This window comes from Mobula birostris, chromosome 1, assembly GCF_030028105.1.
Source record: "Mobula birostris isolate sMobBir1 chromosome 1, sMobBir1.hap1, whole genome shotgun sequence".
In the NCBI taxonomy this organism is placed as follows: domain Eukaryota; kingdom Metazoa; phylum Chordata; class Chondrichthyes; order Myliobatiformes; family Myliobatidae; genus Mobula; species Mobula birostris.
In genome coordinates, this window is record NC_092370.1 from 224765523 (window position 1) to 224792462 (window position 26940).

Sequence of the window (26940 nt, forward strand, 5' to 3'; positions counted from 1 at the left end):
CAAAGTTGCTGGTGAACGCAGCAGGCCAGGCAGCATCTCTAGGAAGAGGTGGGTCTCAGCCTGAAACGTCGACTGCACCTCTTCCTAGAGATGCTGCCTGGCCTGCTGCGTTCACCAGCAACTTTTATGTGTGTTACACGTATGTAGGTGATGGCATAAAATTACAAGCAAGCATGGGAGAGTTAAGCTACAAGGAAACTACACCCCATTCCACTTTGGGGTGCCATGGTAACGTAGCAGTTTGCACAACACTATTTTAGTCGGGGTTTTGGAGTTCAGAGTTCAATACTGGTGCCCTCTGTAAGGAGTTCGTACATTCTCCCCGTGACCGCATGGGTTTTTCTGTGGGTGCACTGATTTCCTCCCACACTTCAAAGACGCACCAGTTAGTAGGACAATTGGTCATTGTGAATTGTCCTGCAATTAGGTAGGGTTAAATGGGTGGGTTGCTGAGTGGCACGGCTCATTGGGCTGGAAAGGCTTGATCTGCACTCTTATCTCCACATAAACAACTTTCAAGGAATGATGGATGTGTATCTCCGGGTCCCATCCTCGGGGGGGGGGGGGGTGATTTTGTCCTTTATTTCTGTCTATTGATCTTCTTTCTGTAACTGCAGATAAAGGAAGCAGCGGGCCACCTGAAGATTTTCTCCATGACTAACAGCCTGTCGTCCTTGCACAATGGGAATGAGAGCGACCTGACGAAACAGCCTGCTTCTGTCCAGGAGGCGGTGCCCCTGGCCCCATACAAGGACCAGAGGAAGGTTATTAAAGCACTACTGAAGTGGGTGCAGAGGGCAACGGCAAAGTAAGTTTCTTCCCTCCATTTCCCACTGCCTGTCTTCCATCTTTATCCTCTGCTGGTCTAGACGAGACTCTGGCTGCTTTTCCATTCCTTAAGGAGGATTTGGAGAGGGTGCAAAAGATGTTGCCCGGATTAGAGAGTGTGAGCTATTAACAGTATTAGCTACAGAGAAGTGTGAGCTGATGTACTTTGGAAGGTCAAACCAGTGTAGGACTTCTACAGTGAATGTCTGTCAGTGAATGGGAGTATAATGGAACAGAGAGACCTAGGATTACAAGTGCATGGGTGTTACAGACAGACAGGTGAACAAGGCATTTCACATGCCGCCCTTCTTTAATCAGATCATCATTGAGTCCTAGCGTCGATACCGAAGGTCAATCGGAAGTCAGCAGAAGCCTGGGTCTGTGAGTCCACTGGGGAACTCTGCAAATCCACGAGTTTACCGGGGGCCGAAGATTTTCTGTTCTTGGGTGAAGGTGTGTGGATGGGAAGGAAGAAAGGGACTTGTCTTGTTGTTCTTGCTCTGCTCTGCACAGCGTGGGGTATGCTGTGTTGGTGCCAGAATGTGTGGTGACTCTTGCGGATCATTGAGCACAGGAGTTGAGATGTTATATTGCAGTTTTAAAAATCATTAGTGAGGCTGTACTTGGAGTTTTGGTCACTTGTTAGAAGAAAGATGCTGTTAAGCTGGAAGAAGTGCAGAAAAGATTACGAGGATGTTGCCAGGACTCAAGGGCCTGAGTTATAGGGAGAGGTTGTCCAGGCTAGATCTTTATTCCTTGGAACTTAGGAGAATGAGGGGGTTACTTTATAGAAGGGTTTAAAGTAAGAGAGGCCAAGATAATTGGATGGTGACCATTTTTTCCCCAGGATAGGGGAGTCCAAAACTAAAGAGAGCAGGTTTCAGGTGAGCTTAAGGTTTGAGAAGGTCTTGAGGGGCAACTTCATCTGCACAGAGGATGGTGTGTATATATAGAACGAACTGCCAGAGGAAGAGGTTGAGGCATATACAATAATATCATTTCAGTACTTGGACAGGTACATGGAAGGGAAAGACTTGGAGATGTGCGGGCTGAATGCAGGAAATTAGGACGAGCTGGCTGGGCACCATGGTTAGCATGGACTGGTTGGGCCGAAGGGCCTGGACGCACACAGTACAGCACCGCTCTGTGACACGACCACCAGGGGGAGTATAACAAGTTGAACAAATGTGGGTTGTTTTCTCTGGAGGGTTGGAGGCTGAAGAGGGTCATCGTATAAAATTCAGAGAGGTGTAGACAGTCAGAATCTTTTTCTCTAAGGGTAGAAACATCAAATATAAGAGGAGCTGTGTTGAAGGTGAGAGGGGGAAGGTTTAAAGGAGATATGCAGGTCAAGTTTTTTGACGTTCAGAGTGGTGGATGCCTGCAACAGGCCGTTGTGGTGGTGGTGGAAATGGATATAATAGAGGTATTTACGAAACTTAGATAAATGCATGTGCAGGTTTGGGACGTATATGGATCGTGTACAGGCAGAAGAAATTAGTTTAATTCGGCCTTGTGTTCAGAGCAGATACTGTGGACCAGTGGTCTCCAACCTCTGGGCTGCGAAGCATGCAGGGGTGCAGCGATAGCCGGAGCGCACCCAGCACATCTTTAAGAAAAAAGCCGAAATAAACAAGCTAATTAATTAGGTGCCGCCCAGAAGCCAGTCTTCATTTGAGGAACTGAGGTGGAGAGAGTCAATAACTTTACATTCTTTGGCATTAAGAATCGACGTTTCTCTCTCTGAAAAGTGTCAGAGGATCTGGCCTGGGACCAGCACGTAACTGTCTTTACAAAGAAAGCACGGCAGCGCCTATACTTTATTAGTTTGTGTAGATTCAACATGTCACCTCGATCCTGACAGCCCTGTCTTTTCAGTCTGTCTGGGCTGGCGTTTAAATTGACCAAATAATGGAACAGCTAAAGGCTCCAGCGCCCTGGAAAGAGGAGTGAACATCACGTAGAGCAAGTGAAATCGGCAATCGCCTCTGATCTGGGCCGACATTTACGTGCCAGGCGGCACCTAATTAATTAGCTTGTTTATTTCGACTTTTTTCTTAAAGATGTGCTGGGTGCGCTCTGGCTACCGCTGCACGCCTTGCGGCCGGTATCAGTCCGCGGCCCAGAGGTTGGGGATCACTGTTGTGGACTGGAGGGCCTGTTTTATTGCTCTACTCTTCAATGTTCTATACGCTTTGTGTCACAACCGCACATTTGCCAGCGCAGCAGATATGGCAATTACACTCGTGAATAGGCACCTGTCAGCTAATTATTATTTCATTGTGATGGTGTCTAACTCCATTCTTTTCATCATGGTGCTTGTCAAGACTTGAGATAAGCATAGCGATATTTTGCTGCCTACTTGCATTTGGCCTTGCCTGAGAAATTGGACTGTTCGAGTCAACTGACTCTGAAGATTAGTGGAATTTGTTTTATATTTAGTTATTCCTTTCAGCCGAAGTGTTGGCTTCAGTTTCCATTTGAGAGTTTTAGTTAACGGCCCTGTTTGGCCTAACATTTATTGTTTTCCTTTCCCTCTAACTCTGTTCACATTAAAGTCTGTGAATTATAGACCCGCTTCAGTGTCATCGCTCCGCACTTGGGCCATATCCAAATGCTGTTCATCTTGCAATGTGCCGGTTAATATAGATCAGCACAATACCGTGGCCAAAGGTTCTGTCCCTGCACTATACTGTTCTATGTTCTATAGTAGCATAAGGACAGTACAGTATGTAGCATTTAGTACAATGCTCGACAGTGCCAGCGACCCAGGTTCAATTCCCACCACTGTCGGTAAGGAGTTTGTGCATTCCCCCCATGACCTTGTGGGTTTCCTCCAGGTGCTCTGGTGTCCTCCCATATTCCAAAGATGTACGGGTTAGGATTAATAATTTTTTGGGCATGCTATGTTGGCGCTGGAAGTGTGGTGTCACTTGCAGATTGCCCCCAGGGCATCCTCAGACTGTGTTGGCTGTTGATGCTTTTCACTGTATGTAAAAATGTATCAATGTATATGTGACAAATAAAGCTAATCTGTATTTTAATCCATATAATGTATAAATGATATTAAATAATTTCACAATTAAATTACTTGTGCTGTTTTTTTATCAACCTTCTTTTGATCATGTCTGCATTCAGTTCTCCTTTCATGCTACCTCAATGTATCCTGTGTGTAGGTATGGTGTGGCCGTCCAGGACTTTGGGAGCAGCTGGCGGAGTGGAATTGCCTTCCTGGCGCTCATCAAGGCCGTCGAGCCCAGCCTGGTAGACATGGCGAAAGCGATGGAGAGACCGAGCCGAGTAAACCTTGAAGATGCTTTCAAGATAGCAGAAGACAGTCTTGAGATCCCACCACTCCTCGAGCCAGAAGGTGGGTCCAAATTTCTCTTCACGATATTGTTTCTTTATTTATGTGTTTGGATAGAAGGATTGTCTGCAAACTGGAGATTAGTTTTATACCAACAGAGTGAAGTTCCTTCAACACAGTCCCATCACATACTCAAACAACAGGAATTCTGCAGATGCTGGAAATTCAAGCATCACACATAAAAGTTGCTGGTGAACGCAGCAGGCCAGGCAGCATCTCTAGGAAGAGGTACAGCTGAGGTTTCAGGCTGAGACTCTTCGTCAGGACTAACTGAAGGAAGAGTGAGTAAGAGATTTGAGAGGGGGAGGGGGAGATCCAAAATGATAGGAGAAGACAGGAGGGGGAGGGATGGAGCCAAGAGCTGGACAGGTGATTGGCAAAAGGGGATATGAGAGGATCATGGGACAGGAGGTCCGGGAAGAAAGACAAGGAAGGGGGGAACCCAGAGGTTGGGCAAGGGGTATATTCAGAGGGACAGAGGGAGAAAAAGGAGAGTGAGAGAAAGAATGTGTGTTTAAAAATAAAGAACGGATGGGGTACGAGGGGGATGTGGGGCATTAGCGGAAGTTTGAGAAGTCAATGTTCATGCCATCAAGTTGGAGGCTACCCAGATGGAATATAAGGTGTTGTTCCTCCAACCTGAGTGTGGCTTCATCTTTCCTGTGAGTCAGCTGGGGTGATATACTGTGTCCGGTGCTCCCGATGTGGCCTTTTATATATTGGCGAGACCCGACGCAGACTGGGAGACCGCTTTGCTGAACACCTACGCTCTGTCCGCCAGAGAAAGCAGGATCTCCCAGTGGCCACACATTTTAATTCTACATCCCATTCCCATTCTGACATGTCTATCCACGGCCTCCTCTACTGTAAAGATGAAGCCACACTCGGGTTGGAGGAACAACACCTTATATTCCATCTGGGTAGCCTCCAACCTGATGGCATGAACATCAACTTCTCTAACTTCCGCTAAGGCCCCACCTCCCCCTCGTACCCCATCTGTTACTTATTTTTATGCACACATTCTTTCTCTCACTCTCCTTTTTCTCCCTCTATCCCTCTGAATATACCTCTTGCCCATCCTCTGGGTCCCCCCCCCACCCCTTGTCTTTCTTCCCGGACCTCCTGTCCCATGATCCTCTCGTATCCCCTTTTGCCTATCACCTGTCCAGCTCTTGACTCTATCCCTCCCCCTCCTGTCTTCTCCTATCATTTCAGATCTCCCCCTCCCCCTCCAACTTTCAAATCCTTTACTCATTCTTCCTTCAGTTAGTCCTGACGAAGGGTCTTGGCCTGAAACGTCGACTGCACCTCTTCCTACAGATGCTGCCTGGCCTGCTGCGTTCACCAGCAACTTTTATGTGTGTTGCTCCCATCACATACTCCTGGGGTCAGACACAGAGTGAAGCTCCTTCAACACAGTCCCATCACGTACTCCTGGGGTCAGACACAGAGTGAAGCTCCTTCAACACAGTCCCATCACGTACTCCTGGGGTCAGACGCAGAGTGAAGCTCCTTCAACATACTCCCATCATGTACTCCTGGGGTCAGGCACAGAGTGAAGCTCCTTCAACACAGCCCCATCACGTCCTCGTGGGGTCAGGCACAGAGTGAAGCTCCTTCAACACAGTCCCATCACGTACTCCTGGGGTCAGGCGCAGAGTGAAGCTCCTTCAACATACTCCCATCACGTACTCCTGGGGTCAGACGCAGAGTGAAGCTCCTTCAACATACTCCCATCACGTACTCCTGGGGTCAGACGCAGAGTGAAGCTCCTTCAACACAGCCCCATCACGTACTCCTGGGGTCAGGCACAGAGTGAAGCTCTTTCAACACAGTCCCATCACGTACTCCTGGGGTCAGGCACAGAGTGAAGCTCCTTCAACACAGTCCCATCACGTACTCCTGGGGTCAGACGCAGAGTGAAGCTCCTTCAACACAGTCCCATCACGTACTCCTGGGGTCAGACGCAGAGTGAAGCTCCTTCAACACAGTCCCATCACGTACTCCTGGGTTCAGACGCAGAGTGAAGCTCCTTCAACACAGCCCCATCACGTACTCCTGGGTTCAGACGCAGAGTGAAGCTCCTTCAACACAGTCCCATCACGTACTCCTGGGGTCAGACGCAGAGTGAAGCTCCTTCAACACAGTCCCATCACGTACTCCTGGGGTCAGACGCAGAGTGAAGCTCCTTCAACACAGCCCCATCACGTACTCCTGGGGTCAGGCACAGAGTGAAGCTCCTTCAACACAGCCCCATCACGTACTCCTGGGGTCAGGCACAGAGTGAAGCTCCTTCAACACAGTCCCATCACGTACTCCTGGGGTCAGGCGCAGAGTGAAGCTCCTTCAACACAGTCCCATCACGTACTCCTGGGGTCAGGCGCAGAGTGAAGCTCCTTCAACACAGCCCCATCACGTACTCCTGGGGTCAGGCACAGAGTGAAGCTCCTTCAACACAGTCCCATCACGTACTCCTGGGGTCAGGCGCAGAGTGAAGCTCCTTCAACATACTCCCATCACGTACTCCTGGGGTCAGACGCAGAGTGAAGCTCCTTCAACATACTCCCATCACGTACTCCTGGGGTCAGACGCAGAGTGAAGCTCCTTCAACACAGCCCCACCACGTACTCCTGGGGTCAGGCGCAGAGTGAAGCTCCCTCAACACAGCCCATCACGTACTCCTGGGGTCAGACGCAGAGTGAAGCTCCTTCAACATACTCCCATCACGTACTCCTGGGGTCAGACGCAGAGTGAAGCTCCTTCAACATACTCCCATCACGTACTCCTGGGGTCAGACGCAGAGTGAAGCTCCTTCAACATACTTCCATCACGTACTCCTGGGGTCAGACGCAGAGTGAAGCTCCTTCAACACCGTCCCATCACGTACTCCTGGGGTCAGGCACAGAGTGAAGCTCCTTCAACACAGTCCCATCACGTACTCCTGGGGTCAGACGCAGAGTGAAGCTCCTTCAATGCCGTCTCATCACACACTCCCTGTTTGGTTTCTTTGAAAGAAGTTGGGCAACTGCACTGAAACCACGCTCCAGTAAAAAAAAAAGTTGGAAAGGCAATAAAGAATATCTTGACCTTTTTCCACAGTCCAAGATGGCATTCAGACAGTTCTTTCTGCAACCAAAAGTCTTGATATAATTTTTTGAACTTTGGCTTAAGCTCAAAGTCATTTTGTAGTTAGATCAGTTCTTCCTCCATCCTTCCTGTTAATTTCTCATTACAAGGTTTCAAGAATTAATTTATTAGCCTGTCTGGAAATTGGATCGAGAGATGTCCTTATGCTGCTCACCCGGGTGGGCACAGTATGCTTGAGGATCATCATTTGGTATTCTTTCTTTCTCTTATAACTCAGAGAGGCTCAGAAATTGGAAAGGGTCACAACAGCCAATGTTGAACTTAAATAGGGTTAACTTGAACAGAAATGTAGAGAGGACTGATTTGACTTTGATAAAATTCACATCATTTCCTTGCAATTGAAGATTAATTTCATTAAATTTATTGAATAATCCTGACATATAAGCAATGACGTGTCTAATATTCTTGAGTAAATTACTGCATGAAGCATTTGAGTATTCAAAGAATTTTATCACAGTTTCAAAAGGCTCATAAAAGCTTCTCAGGAAGTTTCCTTTTCAGAGTCGTCTGACTTCTGTGTGCAGTGGCAAGCAACTGTTCATCATTCTCAATAGAAAGCTCTCAAAATAGTCAAGAATTGAGAATGTGGGACTGAGCCAGTATTTAATTGCCCATCCCTGGTTGCCCTTGAGAAGGTTGGTCGTGAGTTGCCCCCTTGAAACAGCAGCAGACCTCGAGGTGTGAGTACATCCACAGTGCTGGTAGGGAAGGAGTTCCAGGATTTTGACCCAGCAACCGTGAAGCCTGTTTGCATTTACCCTATCTATATTCTGTAAAACTCTGGTTAGACCACACGTGGAGTATTGTGTTTGATCCTGGCCACCTTATAGGAAGGATGTGGATGTTTTAGGGTGCAGAGGAGATTTCCCAGGATGCTGCCTGGATTAGAGAGCACGTCTTATGAGGAAAGGTTGAGCAGATTGGGGCTTTTCTCTTTGAAGCGAAGAAGGATGAAAGGTGATTTGATTGAGGTGTACATGATGCTAGGAGGTATAGATACCTTTTTCTGCAGGACAGCAATGGCTAATACCAGAGGACGTGCATTTAAGGTGATTGGAGAAAGGTTTCACGGAGATATCAGAGCTAGTAGTTTTTTACACAGAGTGGTGGATGCCTTTTTTACACTGTCAGGGTGCTGGAAGGTGATCAGGAAAGGTTAGTGACTAGGTAAGTGGGAGTGACAGGTGGAAAAGGTAAAGTGCTGAAGAGGAAGGAATCTGATAGGATAGGAGAGTGAATCATGGAAGAAAGGGAAGGAGGAGGGGCACCAGAGGCAGGTGTTGGGCAGATGAGAAGAAGAGAAGTAAGAGAACAGACAAAGGAAAAAGAGAAAAAAGTTCGTAAGACATGTGACAATAGCATGCTGATATTGAACTAATTCCATTTCCAATTCCATTGAGTTGAGTAACTGGCAAAAACTTGACAGGAATATAATCTAGGTAATGCAAGTTATTTACTCTCATGGGAAAGTAGAGATGCAGAATTTAGTTATATGTGAGATGACAGAACAGTGACTGGGTTTGTTACTGTCAGTGTACCAAAGTGCAGTGAAAAGCTCGTCTTGCTTACTGCCCATACAGATCAATTCATTACAACTGCGCATTGAGACAGTACAAGGGAAAGCAATAACAAAATGCAGAATAAAGTGTTACAATTACAGAGAGAGCACAGTGCAGGTAGACAACAAAGCTCACAGACCATTATGGGGTAGGTAATGAGGTCGACAGGCCGTCTATTGTACCAGGGGATCATTCATTAGTTTTATAACAGCGAGGTAGACGCTATCCTTGAGACTGGTGCTGATTCTGCCCGATGGGAGGGGGGGGGAGAGAGAGACTGTCTGGGGTGGGTGGGGTCTTCAATTATGCTGACTACTTTACTGAGGCAGCAGGAAATGTAGACAGAGTCCATGGAGGGGAGGCTGGTTTCAGTGATGTGCTGAACTGTGTACACAACTCTCTGCAGTTTCTTGTGGTCGGGGACAGAGCAGTTGCATAACAACCTGTGTCACATCCACACAGGATGCTTTCTATGGTGCAACGATAAAATTAAGGGGCAAGCCAAATTTCCTTTGCCTCCTGAGGAAGTAGAAGCACCAGTGAGCTTGACCATAGTGTCTACGTGGTATCAGAAACAAAGGTTCTGAACTTAAAGAGGGGTAACTTTGAAGGTATGAGACGTGAATTAGCTAAGATAGACTGGCAAATGACACTTAAAGGATTGACGGTGGATATGCAATGGCAAGCATTTAAGGATTGCATGGATGAACTACAACAATTCTTCATCCCAGTTTGGCAAAAGAATAAATCAAGGAAGGTAGTGCACCCGTGGCTGACAAGGGAAATTAGGGATAGTATCAATTCCAAAGAAGAAGCATACAAATTAGCCAGAAAAAGTGGCTCACCTGAGGACTGGGAGAAATTCAGAGTCCAGCAGAGGAGGACAAAGGGCTTAATTAGGAAGGGGAAAAAAGATTATGAGAGAAAACTGGCAGGGAACATAAAAACTGACTGTAAAAGCTTTTACAGATATGTGAAAAGAAAAAGATTGGTTAAGACAAATGTACGTCCCCTACGGACAGAAACAGGTGAATTGATTATGGGGAGTAAGGACATGGCAGACCAATTGAATAACTACTTTGGTTCTGTCTTCATTAAGGAGGACATAAATAATCTTCCGGAAATAGTAGGGGACAGAGGGTCCAGTGAGATGGAGGAACTGAGGGAAATACATGTTAGTAGGGAAGTGGTGTTAGGTAAATTGAAGGGATTAAAGGCAGCTAAATCCCCAGGACCAGATGGTCTGCATCCCAGAGTGCTTAAGGAAGTAGCCCAAGAAATAGTGGATGCATTAGTGATAATTTTTCAAAACTCTTTCGATTCTGGACTAGTTCCTGAGAATTTGGAGGGTGGCTAATGTAACCCCACTTTTTAAAAAAGGAAGGAGAGAGAAACCGGGGAATTATAGACCAGTTAGCCTAACTTCGGTGGTGGGGAAAATGCTAGAGTCAGTTATCAAAGATGTGACAACAGCACATTTGGAAAGCGGTGAAATCATCGGACAAAGTCAGCATGGGTTTGTGAAAGGAAAATCATGTCTGACGAATCTCATAGAATTTTTTGAGGATGTAACTAGTAGAGTGGATAGGGGAGAACCAGTGGATGTGGTATATTTGGATTTTCAAAAGGCTTTTGACAAGGTCCCACACAGGAGATTAGTGTGCAAACTTAAAGCACACGGTATTGGGGTAAGGTATTGATGTGGATAGAGAATTGGTTGGCAGACAGGAAGCAAAGAGTGGGAATAAACGGGACCTTTTCAGAATGGCAGGCAGTGACTAGTGGGGTACCGCAAGGCTCAGTGCTGGGACCCCAGTTGTTTACAATATATATTAATGACTTAGATGAGGGAATTAAATGCAGCATCTCCAAGTTTGCAGATGACACAAAGCTGGGCAGCAGTGTTAGCTGTGAGGAGGATGCTAAGAGGATGGAGGGTGACTTGAATAGGTTAGGTGAGTGGGCAAATTCATGGCAGGTGCAATTTAATGTGGATAAATGTGAGGTTATCCACTTTGGTGGCAAAAACAGGAAAACAGATTATTATTTGAATGGTGGCCGATTAGGAAAAGGGGAGGTGCAATGAGAACTGGGTGTCATTATACACCAGTCATTGAAAGTGGGCATGCAGGTACAGCAGGCGGTGAAAAAGGCAAATGGTATGCTGGCATTCGTAGCAAGAGGATTCGAGTACAGGAGCAGGGAGGTACTACTGCAGTTGTACAAAGCCTTGGTGAGACCACACCTGGAGTATTGTGTGCAGTTTTGGTCCCCTAATCTGAGGAAAGACATCCTGGCCATAGAGGGAGTACAAAGAAGGCTCACCAGATTGATTCCTGGGATGGCAGGACTTTCCTATGATGAAAGACTTGATCAACTAGGCTTATACTTGTTGGAATTTAGAAGATTGAGGGGGGATCTTATTGAAACGTATAAAATCCTAAAGGGATTGGACAGGCTAAATGCAGGAAGATTGTTCCCGATGTTGGGGAAGTCCAGAACGAGGGGTCACAGATTGAGGATAAAGGGGAAGCCTTTTAGGACTGAGATTAGGAAAAACTTCTTCACACAGAGAGTGGTGAATCTGTGGAATTCTCTGCCACAGGAAACAGTTGAGGCCAGTTCATTGGCTATATTTAAGAGGGAGTTAGATATGGCCCTTGTGGCTATAGGGGTTAGGGGGTATGGAGGGAAGGCTGGGGCAGGGTTCTGAGTTGGATGATCAGCCATGATCATACTGAATGGCGGTGCAGGCTCGAAGGGCTGAATGGCCTACTGCTGCACCTATTTTCTATGTTTCTATGTTTCTATCTGGTTGGAATAGGACAGGCTATTGGTGGGTGATGTTCACTCCCAGGAACTTGACACTCTCAGCCCTTCCCACCTCAACACCATTGATGCAAGTGTTCAGGGAGGACAGGTGATTGGGTATGTTTAAATCAGAGGTTGATAGGTTCTTGGTTAGTAGGAGTGTCAACAGTTACAGGGTGACATTAGAAGAATTGGGTTGGGAAAGAAAATGAACCAGCCAGGATTGAGTGATGGATCAGGCTCGATGGAATGACTGGCTAATTCTGTTCCTATGTCTTGTGTTTCCTTTGATCTTCAGATGTGGATGTTGAACGTCCTGAAGAACAGTCCATTGCGACCTATGTCTCACAGTTTCTGGAACATTTCCCTTATGTGGACGAGGTAGGAGATTTGTGTCTCAGCGTCTGGCAAACTCTGCCATCAACAGTCAGCTGCCTTGAGTTGCTCCCTCCGCCAGTGTCTGTGAGTCAGATGAATTTGAACAACATGACTGAACCGAGAAGACAGAAAACTTAATTAGGCCAATTAATAATGAAGAAGCACTGTTGACAGGCTTGGAATTGGAATTGGTTTATTATTGTCACATGTACCATGATACAGTGAAACACTTGTCTTGCATACTGTTTATAGAGATCGGATCATTGCACAGTGCACTGAGGTAGAACAAGGCAAAACAATAAGGATGATAAAGATTAGCTTTATTTGTCACATGTACATCGAAACACTGTGAAATGTGTCCTTTGCATCAAATAAAGCTAATCTTTAATCTAATCTATATAATATAATTGAAGTATTTGGGCTATGCTTTGTCATCCTTCTTTTGACTGTATCTTCATTCTGTTATTCTTTCTGCTTGTATTTGTGATTGGCAGGGTCTGTGTGGATGACACACAAACACGAGCTTTTCGCTATATCTCAGTATGTGTGACAATGATAAACCGATACCAATACCCATACCCTTTCCAGGAGGATAGTCATGGATACAGTACAGAAACGGGCCTCTTGGCTCAATGAGTCTGCGCTATCAACCACCCGTTTATACCAATTGTACATTGACCCCTTTTTCATTCCCCCCACATTCTCAGCAACTCCTCCCAGATTCCGTCACTCATCCACACACCAGGGGCAATTTACAGTGGCAAATCAACCCTCTGACCTACATATCTTTGGAATGTGGGAGGAAACAGGAGCAGGTGGAGGAAACTCTACTGATTCACGGGGTGAGCATGCAGACTCCACACCGACAGTAGCTGAGGTCAAGATCGAACCTGGGTCCATGGCACTGTGCCCATGTGCCACCCATTCTATCAAATAGATGACCACTGTGCCTGGTGTTACTAAGGGTACTGGGAGATCTACCTGAGGAGATTAAGACCAACTATCACTCACTAATTAGTTAGACTTCATTTTCTGGTAATAAAGCCTTCTTTCAACAAGGTCCTGAAGAGCAAAGTGAAGAACGTTGCCTGGATTCGAGGACTTGAGTTGTAGGGAGTGGTTTTATTTTATTTAGAGATACAGCACAGCATGATAACAGGTCCTTCCAGCTCAATGAGCCTGTGTTGTCCAATTACACCCATGTGACTGATTAACCTATTAACCCCTACATCTGTGGAAGGTGGGAGGAAACTGGAGCAAGCGGAGGAAACCTAAGTGGTCACGGGAAGTTTGTACAAACTCCTTACAGACAGCGGCAGGAATTGAACCCGGGACGCTGGTGCTGTGATAGTGTTACGCTAGCCTTTGCTTTGGCAGGCTAGGACTTTATCCCTTGGAATGTAGGAGAATGAGGGGTGATCTTATCGAGGTATATAAAATCATGAGGGACATTGACAGGGTCAATGCACAGTCTTTTTCTCAGGGAAAGGGAATGAAGAACTAGAGGGCATAGGTTTTAGGCAAGAAGAGGAAGATTTATACACACCACCTACTTTCTCATGCTTGGGCAGTATGTATATGGAATGAGGTACCAGATGAAGAAGTTGAGGTGGTAGTGTAGCAATACTTAAAAGACATTTGGACGGATACATGGACAGCAAAGATTTAGAGCAGGATTTCCAACCTGGGGTCCACTGACCCCTTGCTTAATGGTATTGGTCCATGGCATAAAAAAGGCTGGGAACCCCTGGCTTACAGGGACATGGCCCAAATGCGAGTGAGTGGGACTAGCTTAGGTGGGCACCTTGATTGAAATGAACCAGTTAGGTCTGTTTTATGTGCTGTTTGGCTGTCTACCTCTGTGACTAACAATCCATCACTCTGAGCTTTTAAAAGATTAGGAGATGTGTGTATGTTTAATACGTCTAATTATTTTGTTTTCTTGACAGAACAATTTGGCAGAAGATGCCTCTGAATTGCCATTGGAAAACTCTTGCTTCAGCCCTGAAGTTATGCCTTCAAACTTAGGAGTGCAATATTCAAGTAAGACCCAGGAAGAAGAACTGGACAGTGTTTTAAACAATGAATCCTATGCTTCAGAAAACACTAAGGAACCTGTGCACACCTCGCAGAGAGAGGAGATGGTCGATGATCTACCATCACATGATGATGTTGATCACTTCCTTGTTAACGAGAATGGAGGCTCTGAGAGAGAAGCATCTCCTTCATCCATTCCCAATGCCAATAACTCAACTATATATCAAGATAATGGACCGCCATCATTGGATTTGCGCCGCCGATCCTCGCAGCATAGCCCCGAGGCTACTGAGACAGTAGAGGAGATATTTGTACTGCTGCGTCCAGTGAGGAGAAAGACTTCAACTGGAGAGAAGATATTGGTTCTAGAGGAGGAGCCATCGTCCCCAGTCTCCCATGACAGCAGCTCACCGGTCTCAGCCAATGACGTTTTCACAGTTGTACCCAATGTTGAAGCCTCTGCGTCGTCTGTAAAATCGGCAGGTGATGCCTCCTCGGAGACCTCCGTACAGAAAGGCGTCATGGACTCTTACAATTCCAGTAACTCTCAACCTCATTCTTTACGTCCTGTCGACCTCCGAGCGGAGGCCAGCGCTCCTGCCCAGAACCGTACCGTTTCAGAATCGGGTACGCAGACAGATGAGAAGCCATCTGTTCAGCAGAATGAGAGGTCCTCCACGGGGATCGGCTCAATCCTCCAGGGCGATGAGAAAGTGTCTGTGATACCTCTCAACCTTGTTTATTACCCTCATTACGACGTACCTGTGTCTGAGGTGCTTGAAGCTTTCTCGGTTACCAGTACTTCACAGAGGGATCTTATTCCCAGGATTCAGTCTGACAAAGAACTGTCACCACTTACTGATGAAGCCTATCAGTCTTGTTCCGAGTTCAGTGGCACATTCTCACTGCAAGAACTCAGTCCAACCTCATCTGATTACGCGCTGTGCTCCCCTGACACTGATCAAGCAGACACTTTGAATCTTTCAGAAACTAGAGAGGTTGTTCAGCCATTGTCTTCCTTGCAGGAGACTGAGACGTCACTACACCATCCTGATAGACCTTGGGAAGAAAAGTCCTCAGAACCAAACAACGGAGATCTTCAAGTATCTGAGGGAGGATCTCACGAGGATGAAGAAGAAAGGCGTGAAGGTTCAGAGGTAACATTTCTTCATTAAGTAAATTGTCCTGTTTGCAACAACGGTCATATGTGTCAAGTCTACAAAATCACAGTCGAGTTTATTGTCATACGCACAAGTGTAATGAAACACGTACTTGCAACAGCATGACACACACAAAGCAGCATTCACGTGAAAAACTTAAGTTGGGCATAAATTGTACATGGTGTAGTTCAGGAAGAATGCCATTAGAGCAAAAAAAAAATGTCCATTTTAGTGCAAAGTGATTGTAGTGTTACTGTAGTGATTAGGGTTTCGCTGGTTGGTTCAAGAATCAAATGGTTGAAGGGAAGTAGTTGTTCCTGGACCTGGTGGTGTGGATCTTCAGGCTTCTGTACTTCCTGCCCGATGTAGTGAAGAGAGGCTGGCATGGCCCATGTGGTGGATGTTGCCTTCTCAAGGTGGCACCTCTTGTAGATACTCCTGAGATGGTGGATAGGGATGTGCCCATGATACATTGTCAACCCAAGTCGAGTTTACTGTCATGTGCACAAGTACGGTGAGGTACAGGTACAGTGAAAAACTTGCAGCCAATCAAGGGCATGTAGGTACAGACAATACACATTGATGTACCTATGCCCAGAGATACAGCACTAAAATAGGCTCTTCGGCCCACACGTTCATGCTAAGCATCAACCACCCTTCAGTCTCCCCCTGGATTCTACCTGTCTGCCTAAACAATCAGGCAACGCAAGCAAAATGCTGGTGGGATGCAGCGGGCCAGGCAGCATCTCAGATCTCAGATTTTCTCCAGCATTTTGTGTGTGTTTGCTTGAAATTCCAGCATCTGCAGATTTCCTCGTGTTTGCGTACCTAATCAATCAGGTTAGTTTACAGCAGCCTTACTGGCCCACATGTCATTGAGGTGAACGTCACGGTCACGGGGAAGTTGTGCAAACTTCACACAGACAGTGCCCGAGGTCAGCATTGAACGTGAGCTGCAGGAGCTGCGAGACAGCAGCTCAACCCACTGTGCCAGTGTTGTGGGGGCAGAAACTGCTGATAAGTATTGATGTGAATTGAAAGGTACTTTCCTAAGAAATGGAAATTGAGTTTGAAATTTCTAAAACAAAGAATGTGTTTGGAAGATAAGAATTCTATTTTTCAAGTTTAATTAAAAATCTCAGATGGCTTATGAAATCTTTGAATATTATTTTACAGTAGCAACACAGCTGGTATCCCAACACTGTGATGCAGTTGTGAAGAAGGCACAGCAACGGCTCTACTCTCTTTTGGACTCGGTATAGAGTCATACAGCACAGAACCAGATGCTTTTGCCCAGCTGTTCCCTACCCGCCAAGATGCCCATCCAAGTCCCATTTGACAGTGTTTGGCCCACGACCTCTTAAAGCGTTCTAGTCTGTGTATCTGTTCAACTGTACTTTAAAAGTTGTTCTTGTACGTACCTCAACCACTACCTCTGGCAGCCTATTCCACAATTATACTACCACTTGGGTTTTTAAAAATTTTCCTTCGTTTCTCTTAACTCTCTGCTCTCTCACCTTAAACCTATGCTGTCCAATTATTGATTTCCCAAACACTGGGAATAAGGCCGGTTGCATTCACACTATCTATGTTCCTCATGACATTAAACTCCTCTGTAAGACCACCTCTCAGAACCCTACGTTCTAGGGAATAAAGTCCTAGCCCGTCCGGCCTCCTCTTGTAACTCTGTCTCTCAAGTCCCGGCATCATCTTTGTGAATCTTTTCTGGACTTTTTCCAGTTTCGTAACGTCTTTCCCTTTGGCAGGGCAATCAGAACGGAACACAGTACTCCAAGTCAGCCAAAAGATCCTTGACAATTTCTGTTGTCGTGTGGTGGAGAGCTTTCTGACTGTTTGCATCTGAGCCTGGTGTAGAGGCGCCAATGTGCAGAATTGCAAGGGTCTGCAGAGGACTGTAGACTCAGCCAGCTCCATCACAAGCACAGCCCTCCCTACCATAGAGGTGGTGCCTCAGGAGGGTAGCATCCATAATTAAGTACCCTCACCAGCCAGGACATGCCCTCTTCTCCGTACCACCATTGGGAAGAGGTACAGGAATCTGACATCACACATTCTCAAGTTCAGGAACAGTTTTTTCCCCTCCACCATCACATTGCTGCACGGCCCATGAATACTGGTTATTCCTTCTTTTGCACTATGTATTTATTTTGTAATTTATAGTAATTTCAGCACAGACTAGATGGGCTGAAAGGCCTGTTTCTGTGCTGTACTTTTCTATGACCCTCTGCTGTCTTTGCACTGTGCCGCTGCCACAAAGCAGTAAGCTGCATGCCATCTGACGCAAGATTCTGCAGATGCTGGAAGTCCAGAGTAGCGCACACAAAATGCTGGAAGAACTTTGCAGGTCAGGTAGCATCTATGGAGAGGAATAAACAGTCGATGTTTTGGGCTGAGAACTTTTTCCAGTCCTGTCCAGTCCCGATGGCACAACTTTGATTGGCCTTATTTCTAGCAGTGATGAGAGAGCCTATAGAGGAGAGGTTGACACCAGGTCACGGGGGTGCCAGGATAACAACCTCTCTCTCAATGTCCAAAAAACAAAAGAGCTGATTGTGGATTACAGGAGGAATGGAGACAGGCTCTGCCCGACCAACATCAACGGGTCTGCAGTTGAGAGGGTGAGCAGTTTCAAGTTCCTTGGTATACACATCACCGAAGATCTTGCCTGGACTGTACACACCAGCAGCGTGGCACAAGAATGTCTCTTCCACCTCAGGCAACTGAAGAAGTTCGGCATGGTCCCCAAATCCTCAAGACCTTCTACAGGGGCACCATTGAAGCATACTGACTGGCTGTATCACCGCTTGGTACAGGAACTGCACCAACCTTGATTGTTGGGCACTACAGAGAGTGGTACGGACAGCCCAGCGCGTCTGTGGATGTGAACTTCCCTCCATTGAGGACATTTGCAGGAAGAAGGCCTGGAAGATGATCAGGGACGCAGGTCACTCCAACCATACACTGTTTTTGCTGTTTCGGTCTGGCAAATGCTACCACAGCATTAAAGCCAGGACCAACAGGCTACGGGACAGCTTCTTTCTACAAGCCATTAGACTTTTATATTCACTTGTCTGTACATTGCAAACGGAGTCATAACGAAAAGGCTTTTACTCCCTCACGTTGTCAATGGATGTAAGATATTAAATAAATTCTAAATTCCAACATTTTGTGTGTGTTATTCACGACGTCAAGGTCAGTGATATTAAATCTAATTCTGATTCTGAATATTTTAGGAGGTTGGAGCCCAGCGGTGGGACCTGCAGACAAATCCAAGGGACAGGGCAGAGGAGACTGGAGAAGAGGAGGAGGGCTTGGGCAGTGAGACAGAGCTGGTGGCCATCGCCAGCTCACAGCAACTCGCAGAACCACAGAGCACCGAGGTTTCAAGGTGAACACCCATGACTTTTCTCTGTCATGTCTGGCCCACGCTTCTCGGCCTCCCCTCACCCCCGCAGCTGATCTACCACTTTTCTTTGGTACTACAACTAGATAACCTGAACTAGAGGAACAAAAACTCCACAGGAGACACAAGCCACCGCAGGCACAGGAATCTGGAGCAACAGTCTGCCGGACAAAGTCTCATCCCTGATACAGAGTCTTGACAATTTCTTCACCCACCCCACTCCCCCCTCACAGATGCTGCTCGACCTACTGAGTCCTTCAGCAGATTGCTTGTTGCGGGAGGGACTGAGCGAATGATGCAGCATCTGTGGACTTGGGGGAGCAATGGATGGTCAATGGTTTGAGTAGAGACCTCCTTTTGGGCTGAAAGTTAGAAGCCTGTAGAAGGAGGAAAGGAGGTCCTTCCCACCCTCTGGTTGAATTTCATTGCACCTGTGCATATGACAATAAGACCATAAGAAATCGGAGTAGAACTGGGTCATTTGGCCCATCAAATCTGCTCTGCCATGGCTGATTTATTATCCTCCTCAACCCCATTCTCCTGCCTTAATCCCACACCCTTACTAATCAAGAGCTTATCAACCTCCGCTTTAAATATACCCAATGACTTGGCCTGCTCAGCTGTCTGTGGCAATGAATTCCACAGATTCACCACCCTCTGGCTAAAGAAATTCTTCCTCATCTTTGATCTAAAGGGATGTCCTTGTATTCTGAGGCTGTGCCCTCTGGTCCTAGACTCTCCCACGATAGGAACCATCCTCTGCACATCCACTTTATCTAGGCTTTTCAATATTCAATAGACTTCAATGAGATCCCCACTCATTCTTCTCAACTCCACCGAGCATAGGCCCAGAGCCATCAAACACTCCTCTGTTGTGATCAATGAGGCCAAAAGGACAACTATTTTATTGATTCAAAAAAAGTCTGACTAATGTGTTTTCTTATCATATACTTTGTCCAAGTGTGCTTGTCAAATTATTTGGTTTGTGGCTTTTACTTTACCAGCTCAATAGTTACAAGAAGTGTTGAAGACGTGAGAGATGCAAACAGCTACGATCCTTATGGTCTGGATCAAGAATTGCCTCCAGAAGTGGTGGTGAGTGACGCAGACTGGGAGCTCGTGTATGTACACATCTACTTGCAGCAGAATTACAGGCACACAGCATCAAATGCACAACATGCACGAGAAAGATATAAATGATACCAAATTATACAAGAAAGAACACAATTGGAACAAAAACAGACAAAATGCATTGTAGTGGAAAGTGGTGGTAGTGTTGCGGCACTGACGTGGTTTGGGTTGTGAAGGTTGCATTAAGAACCAAATTATTGAAGGGAAATTAATGGGTTAGTTTATTATTGTCACATGTACCAAGGTACATCGAAAAACTTTGTTTTATATGCCATCCATCAGCCCAAATCATTGGAAGCTGAGTGGACGTCGAGAGGATGTTCCCTGTAGTGGGCGAGTCTAGGAGGAGAATGCAGGGATAAAGTTGCAATGAGGTCAGATTTCAGTTTCATAGAAACACAGCAGCACAATACAGGCCCTTTGGCCCACAATGCTGCGTCGAACGTGTACCTACTTTAGAAATTATCTAGGGTTACCCATTACCCTCTTTTTCTAAGCTCCATGTACCTATCCAGGAGCCTCTTAAAAGACCCTCTCGTATCAGCCTCCATCACAGTCGCCAGCAGCCCATTCCATGCACTCACCACACTGTGCGTTTAAAAAAAAACTTGCCCCTGACATCTCCTCTGTACCTACTTCCAAGCACCTTAAAACTGTGCCCTCTCATGTTAGCCATTTCAGCCCTGGGAAAAAGCCACTGACTATCCACACGATCAATGCCTCTCGTCATCTTATACACCTCTATCAGGTCACCTCTCATCCTCCGTTGCTCCAAGGAGAAAAGGCCAAATTCACGTAAGGCATTCTTATAAGGCATGCTCCCCAATCCAGGCAACATCCTTGTAAATCTCCTCTGCACTCTTTCTATGGTTTCCACATCCTTCCTGTAGTGAGGCGACCAGAACTGAGCACAGTACTCCAAGTGGGGTCTGACCAGGGTCCTATAAAGCTGCAACATTACCTCTCAGCTCTTGCATTCAATCCCACAGTTGATGAAGGCCAATGCACCGTATGCCTTCTTAACCACACAGTCAACCTGCGCAGCAGCCTTGAGTGTCCTATGGACACGGACCCCAAGATCTTATTGATCCTCCACATTGCCAAGAGTCTTACCATTAATACTATATTCTGCCATCATATTTGACCTACCAAAATGAACTACTTCACACTTATCTGGGTTGAACTCCAGCTGCCACTTCTCAGCCCAGTTTTGCATCCTATCAATGTCCCGCTGTGACCTCTGACAGCCCTCCACACTATCCACAACACCCCCAACCTTTGTGTCATCAGCAAATTTACTAACCCATCCCTCCAGTTCCTCATCAGGTCATTTATGAAAATCACGAAGATTAGGGGTCCCTGAGGCACACCACTGGTCACCAACTTCCATGCAGAATATGACCTGTCTACAACCACTCTGTCATTAGATGTTTACTGACATCTTCTACAAGCCCACTCACTCTCATAACTACCTCAACTATACCTCTTCCCACCCCGCCACATGCAAAAATGCCATTCCCTATTCCCAGTTTCCCCGTCTCCGCCTCATCTGCTCCGAGGATGAGGTTTTCCGCTCCAGGACATCTCAAATGTCCTCTTTCTTTAAGGATCGTGGTTTCCCTTCTGCTATCATCAATGATGCCCTCACCAGCATTTCCTCCATTTCCCGCACTTCGGCTCTCACCCCATCCTCCCGTCACCACAACAGGGACAGAGATCCCCTTGTCCTCACCTACCACCCCACTAGCCTCCGGATCCAACACATTATCCTCCACAACTTCTGCCACCTTCAACAGGACCCCACCACTAAGCACATCTTTCCCTCTCCACCCCTCTCTGCTTTCCGCAGGAATCGGTCCCTCCACGACTTCCTAGTCCACACGTCCCTCTCCATGGATCTCCCACCCGGCACTTATCCCTGTAAGCGCAAGTGCTACACCTGTCCCTACACCTCCTCTCTTGCCACCATTCAGGGCTCCAAACAGTTCTTCCAAGTGAGGCAACACTTCACTTGTGAGTCTGTTGGGGTCATCTATTGCATCCGGTGCGGCCTCCTCTACATTGGTGAAACCTGACGCAGATTGGGGGACTGCTTCGTCAAGCACCTCCTCTCCATCCACCAAAACAGACAGTATCTCCCAGTAGCCACCCACTTCAACTCTGCTTCCCATTCCCATTCAGATATGTCCATACATGGCCTCCTCTACTGCCATGATGAGGCTAAACTCAGGTTGGAGGAACAACACCTCATATACCGTCTAGGTAGTCTCCAGCCCCTTGGTATGAACATAGAATTCTCCAACTTCCGGTAATTCCCTCCCCCTCTCTTCCTCTATCCCTATGTCACTCTGCCCCCTCCCCCAGCTGCCTACCACCTCCCTCATGGTCCCGCCTCCTTCTACTACCCATTGTGTTTTCCCCTATTCCTCCTTCACCTTTCCTGCCTATCACCTCCCTGCTTCCCCTCCCCAACCCCTTTATCTTTCCCCTTACTGGTTTTTCACCTGGAACCTACCAGCTTTCTCCTTCCCACCCTCCCCCCACCTTCTTTATAGGGCCTCTGCCCCTTCCCCCTCCAGTGCTGACGAAGGGTTCCGGCCCGAAACGTTGACCGATCTTTTCCACAGATGCTGCCTGACCTGCTGAGTTCCTCCAGCGTGTTGTGAGTGTTGCTACAACCACTCTTTGCCTTCTGTGGGCAAGCCAGTTCTGGATCCACAAAGCAAGCACCCCTTGGATTCCATGCCTCCTTACTTTCTCAATAAGCGATACATGGGGTACCTTATCAAATGCCTCAGAGTTTAGATTTATTTATCACATGTACATTGAAACATGCAGTGAAAAGCATCATAACAGCCAGCACACCAAGGATGTGCTGGGGGAAGACCATATATGTAGCCACACATTCCGACACCAACGTAGCCACAAGGTTCAGCAGTAGAACAACAGGTCAAAATGACATCAACAGCAAAGCCGCCCCACCAGAAACACACACAGGCTTCCAACATGAGGACAGGATGCCTCCAGGCCTCTAGTCCTTAATTCCGCATTCTTTGAGTCACAGGCATTGGGCCTCCAACCTTCAGTCCTTGGCCGGGACTCTCGGATTCGACCTTTGGGCCTTTACCTCAAGACTCACTGACTTCGGTCTTCGACCTTCGGGCATGTGGTCAGTGAATGAAGGACTAGATTCAAGGGGCTGAATGGCCTTCTGCTTTTAGTACGTAGTTGCGTTTGTTCAAATGCTTCAAGTTTACAGCCTCCAAACTAATCAGAGCCTCTTGCTTCCCTCTTACTAAGGACGAAGCTCATTTAAATCTTTGGCAACATCACGCAAGTGAGCAAGATCAGATGAAGTCACTGCTGGAACTGGGAGCACTTGATGAGCACTCCCATGATCTACTGATGTCGGCAGCGGAACAGGACGAACAGCGCGAGGTAGTGCTTCTTTACACCCCACCTTCTCTTTATCATGTGCTGGGTACGTCCTGATATTGGAGCAAAGGAGGATGGAAGGCCACTTGATAGAGGTGTACATGATTATAGGAGGCATAGATAGAGGGAACAGCCAGAGACTTTTTCCCCAAGATGGAATTGGCCATCGTTTAAGGTGATTGGAGGAAAGTTTAGGGGGGAGTTCAGAGGTAGCTTTTTTTCACATAGTGCGTGGTGGGTGTGTGGGATGCATTGCCAGATGTGGTGGTAGACACAGAAACGTTAGGGACATTTAAGAGACTCTTAGATAGGCACATGGGTGATAGATAAATGGAGAATTATGAGCTGTGTAGGAGGGAAGGGTTAGATTGATTGTGGAGTAGGTTTGTATAGGTCAGCAAACCATTGTGGGCGAAAGAGCCTGTGCTGTACAGTGCAAAGACATAAAATTGCTATAATTTAGAAAATAAATAGTGCAAACAAAAAAAGAAATAATGAGGTCGTATTCAAAACTCTGATGACAGAGGGGCAGAAGATGTTCCTGTTCTCTGACGACTACACAAGGTTTAACTCCATTCAGAGCTCCTTGTGCCTGCAGCAATAGCTGGACAATGTGTTTAGAATTGGCAAGTAACATCGAGCTATCTGAGTTCCAGGTTTACAACCGGTTCCAACAAAAAAGAATCTAATCAGCTGCTCTTGACATTTAAGTGTGATGTGATAGAAGCAGTGTTGTAATCTTTTTCAAGAGTTCTGATAGATGAGTCCCCGGAGTCGAACAGGATATATACTCCAAGTTACAATGGGAAATGAGGGAAGAAATTGCTGTGCCTTTGGCGATGATCTTTGCGTCTGCGCAGGCCTCAGAAGTAGCCCCAGCAAATTGGAGAATGAAGATGTTATTCTTTTATTCAAGAAAGGTAATAGGGATAATCGTGGGAATTGTAGACTTACGTCATTGGTGGGCAAACTATTAGAAAGGATTGACTTTTTTTTGAGGAAATTGATGAAGGGAGAGCAGCGGATGTGGTGTATAAGGATTTTAGTAAGGCATTTGATAAGCTCACTCAGAAAGTCAGGAGACGTGGAATCCAGGGAAACTTGGCTGCATGGATACAAAATTGGGATACCTACAGAAGGCAGAGGGTGGTAGTAGATGGAGCAGATTCTGCCTGGAGGTCGGCAACCAGTGGTGTTCCACAGGGACCCCTGCTCTTTAATAAGTTACTTGGATGAGGAAGTGGAAGTGAGTTAGTGGGAGCTGGAGATGAAAGGTTGGTGGAGTTGTGGATAGTGTAGAAGGTTGTCATAGGTTACAAAGGACATCGACAGGATGCAGAACTGGGCTGAGAAATGGCAGATGTGTTGATTCAGATTTATTGATTACGTGTACATTGAAACACAGTGAAATGCGTTGTCTGTTTTAACAACCTAGGGAGTGTCACCACGCATTCTGGCATCAATATGGCATGTCCACAGTGATGGGCCAAATGGCCTAATTCTGCTCTTTTTTTAATGGTTTATGGACTGAAATGTTGGTGGAATCTAGTGATGTGATTAGCTTGGCTCTTTAGGATGTCGTGGCAGCCATTTTATAAAGCAGGGGCACCCGATGGCCCTGCTAACTTCTAGTGGAGAACATTGAGCGAAAGTTACGTTGGGTTTATTTGCTGGTTGTGAGCTGTGTTGATGAAGTATAGGTTTTGCAAGTAGCGTAAAGGTGAGTTAATGATTTACTGCTGCTCCCTTTTATTTTTTTTGAACAACAGGTATCAGATTGTCAGCTGCCCTTGAACGAACCAAAAATAACAGAGCAAACAAGTGTGGAAACAAGGTAAGAATAATGACTTCATATCTGTCCGTAACTATGGCTCTTTCCACCCGCAGGATAGCTTGCCAGACATATTTTATGGCAGCCATTCAAATATGAAATTAAGCTTTGGTCGAGTACACACACGTTTTGTGTCGCTCCAGAGCAGCATTAAGAATGTGTTTCGTTAAAGCAGCCTTCATACACTGCCACTTTACACTTCTACTGCACACCTCATACCTACACTGACGGTCACTGTCCTACTGTGCTTTCATCTGCCCTGCTGCTACCTGGAAGAGTTCCTCTTGCCAAGAATCACTTTGTCACTTTATCATTTCCTGTCTGTCACCTTATGTTCAGATACCCCTGCACTGTGTGTACATACTGTCAGTCTATGTATATAATCTAATCTTGAGTATGTACGGGCACACTCAGTTATTTTTACGTTGTGTTTTATAGGATTGCTTTCATATTTATGTTTATTATGTTTTTTAATGCTGATTGTTTTTTTTAATGTTGCATCGGATCCGGAGTAAGTCATTTCATTCTCCTTTACACTCGTATACTGAAGAATGACGTAAACAATCTGGAATGTGCAGATACGTGGGAGCTGGGGATGAAAGGATCTCAGAAACTGAAGGAGCATCTGTATTTCAGGGTGGGGACCTGGCATCTCAACTGAGGTTTGAACCCAGCAACATTAGGTGAAATATGATGGCAATAATCTGTGCTGACTTGAAATATTTCAGGTAGATCTACTAGTATGTGTGCAAGCTTTCTCTGAGGAGAGTAGATAATTTTGATTTAGACAATACATAAACAGGCACTTCGGCCCAACTTGTCCATGCTAACCAAGTTGCTTTACTGATCCAGTCTCATATGCTTGCTTTAGGCCTGTATCCCTCGTCATTTTACCTGTACAAATATCTTCCAAATGTTTCATACATGCACCACCCTGTTGGTGGGGGAAAGGGGCGGGAAGAAGTTGCCCATCAGGTCTCTCTTAAATCTTTCCCCTCCCATTATAAACCGACGCCCTCTAATTTTTGGCTCCTCTGACTCAGGGAAAAGACTGATCATTCACCTATTCAATATCCCTGATGCATTTAAATTGGTAGACTGTTTTATTGTTGTCACGTGTAGCAAAGTACAGTGAAAAACATTGTTTTGCATGCCGTCAGTGAAGGTGATTTCATCACATCAGCACGTTGAAGTAGTACAAAGGGAAACAATCGCAGAATGCAGAAGAAAGTGTTACAGTTACAGAGACGGTGCAGACAATCATGTGCTGATACCATTCCAAAAAGGTTTTGGAAGTCAAAAATGAGGCATAAAACTTAGTGATAATAGCCATTCCATTAAGTGTTACAAGAATAAAGAACTATCAGAGGAAAAGGAGTCATGGTCATCTCGTACTCAGACTAGAGATAATAACATTCCAGAGATAACAACTAATGAATAAAACTGCCAGATTCAACTGGCATGACACCTGCTGCAGAAAAACCAAGAAGCTTCTAGAAAATACAGAATCACCTATACTACATTTACTGAAAAATTTATTTAACACTCCCCCTGGTGCCGCACACCTCCTTCCCTCTCTCCCATCATTCACTTCCCTCTCTTATTAGATTCCTTTTCCTTCAGTCTTCTATAGAGTCTCTTCCACCGATCACCTCCCCCTACCACCTAATCTGGTCTCACCTATCACCTGCCAGCTCGTACTCCTTCCCCTCCCTCCACCTTCTTCCCCTTTCCTTTCCGGTCCTGAAGAAGGGGCTTGGCCTGAAACCGTGACTGTTTATTCCCCTCTGTAGATGCTGCCTGTCTTGCTGAGTCCCTCCAGCATTTTGTGT

General features: G+C 46.2%; 1 protein-coding gene across 2 annotated transcripts in view; it reads left to right on the forward strand.

Moving 5' to 3' along the window:
- LOC140205196 (uncharacterized) overlaps positions 1 to 26940 on the forward strand; it is a 92661-nt gene that overhangs the window by 52006 nt on the left and 13715 nt on the right. For both annotated transcript variants that reach the window (XM_072272560.1, XM_072272549.1), the window contains 8 exons: positions 618 to 808; positions 4005 to 4198; positions 12011 to 12093; positions 14040 to 15284; positions 18542 to 18696; positions 19716 to 19806; positions 23143 to 23280; positions 25047 to 25111. In XM_072272560.1, coding sequence (XP_072128661.1) covers positions 618 to 808; positions 4005 to 4198; positions 12011 to 12093; positions 14040 to 15284; positions 18542 to 18696; positions 19716 to 19806; positions 23143 to 23280; positions 25047 to 25111 — 2162 coding nt within the window. The remainder of the gene's footprint in view (positions 1 to 617; positions 809 to 4004; positions 4199 to 12010; positions 12094 to 14039; positions 15285 to 18541; positions 18697 to 19715; positions 19807 to 23142; positions 23281 to 25046; positions 25112 to 26940) is intronic.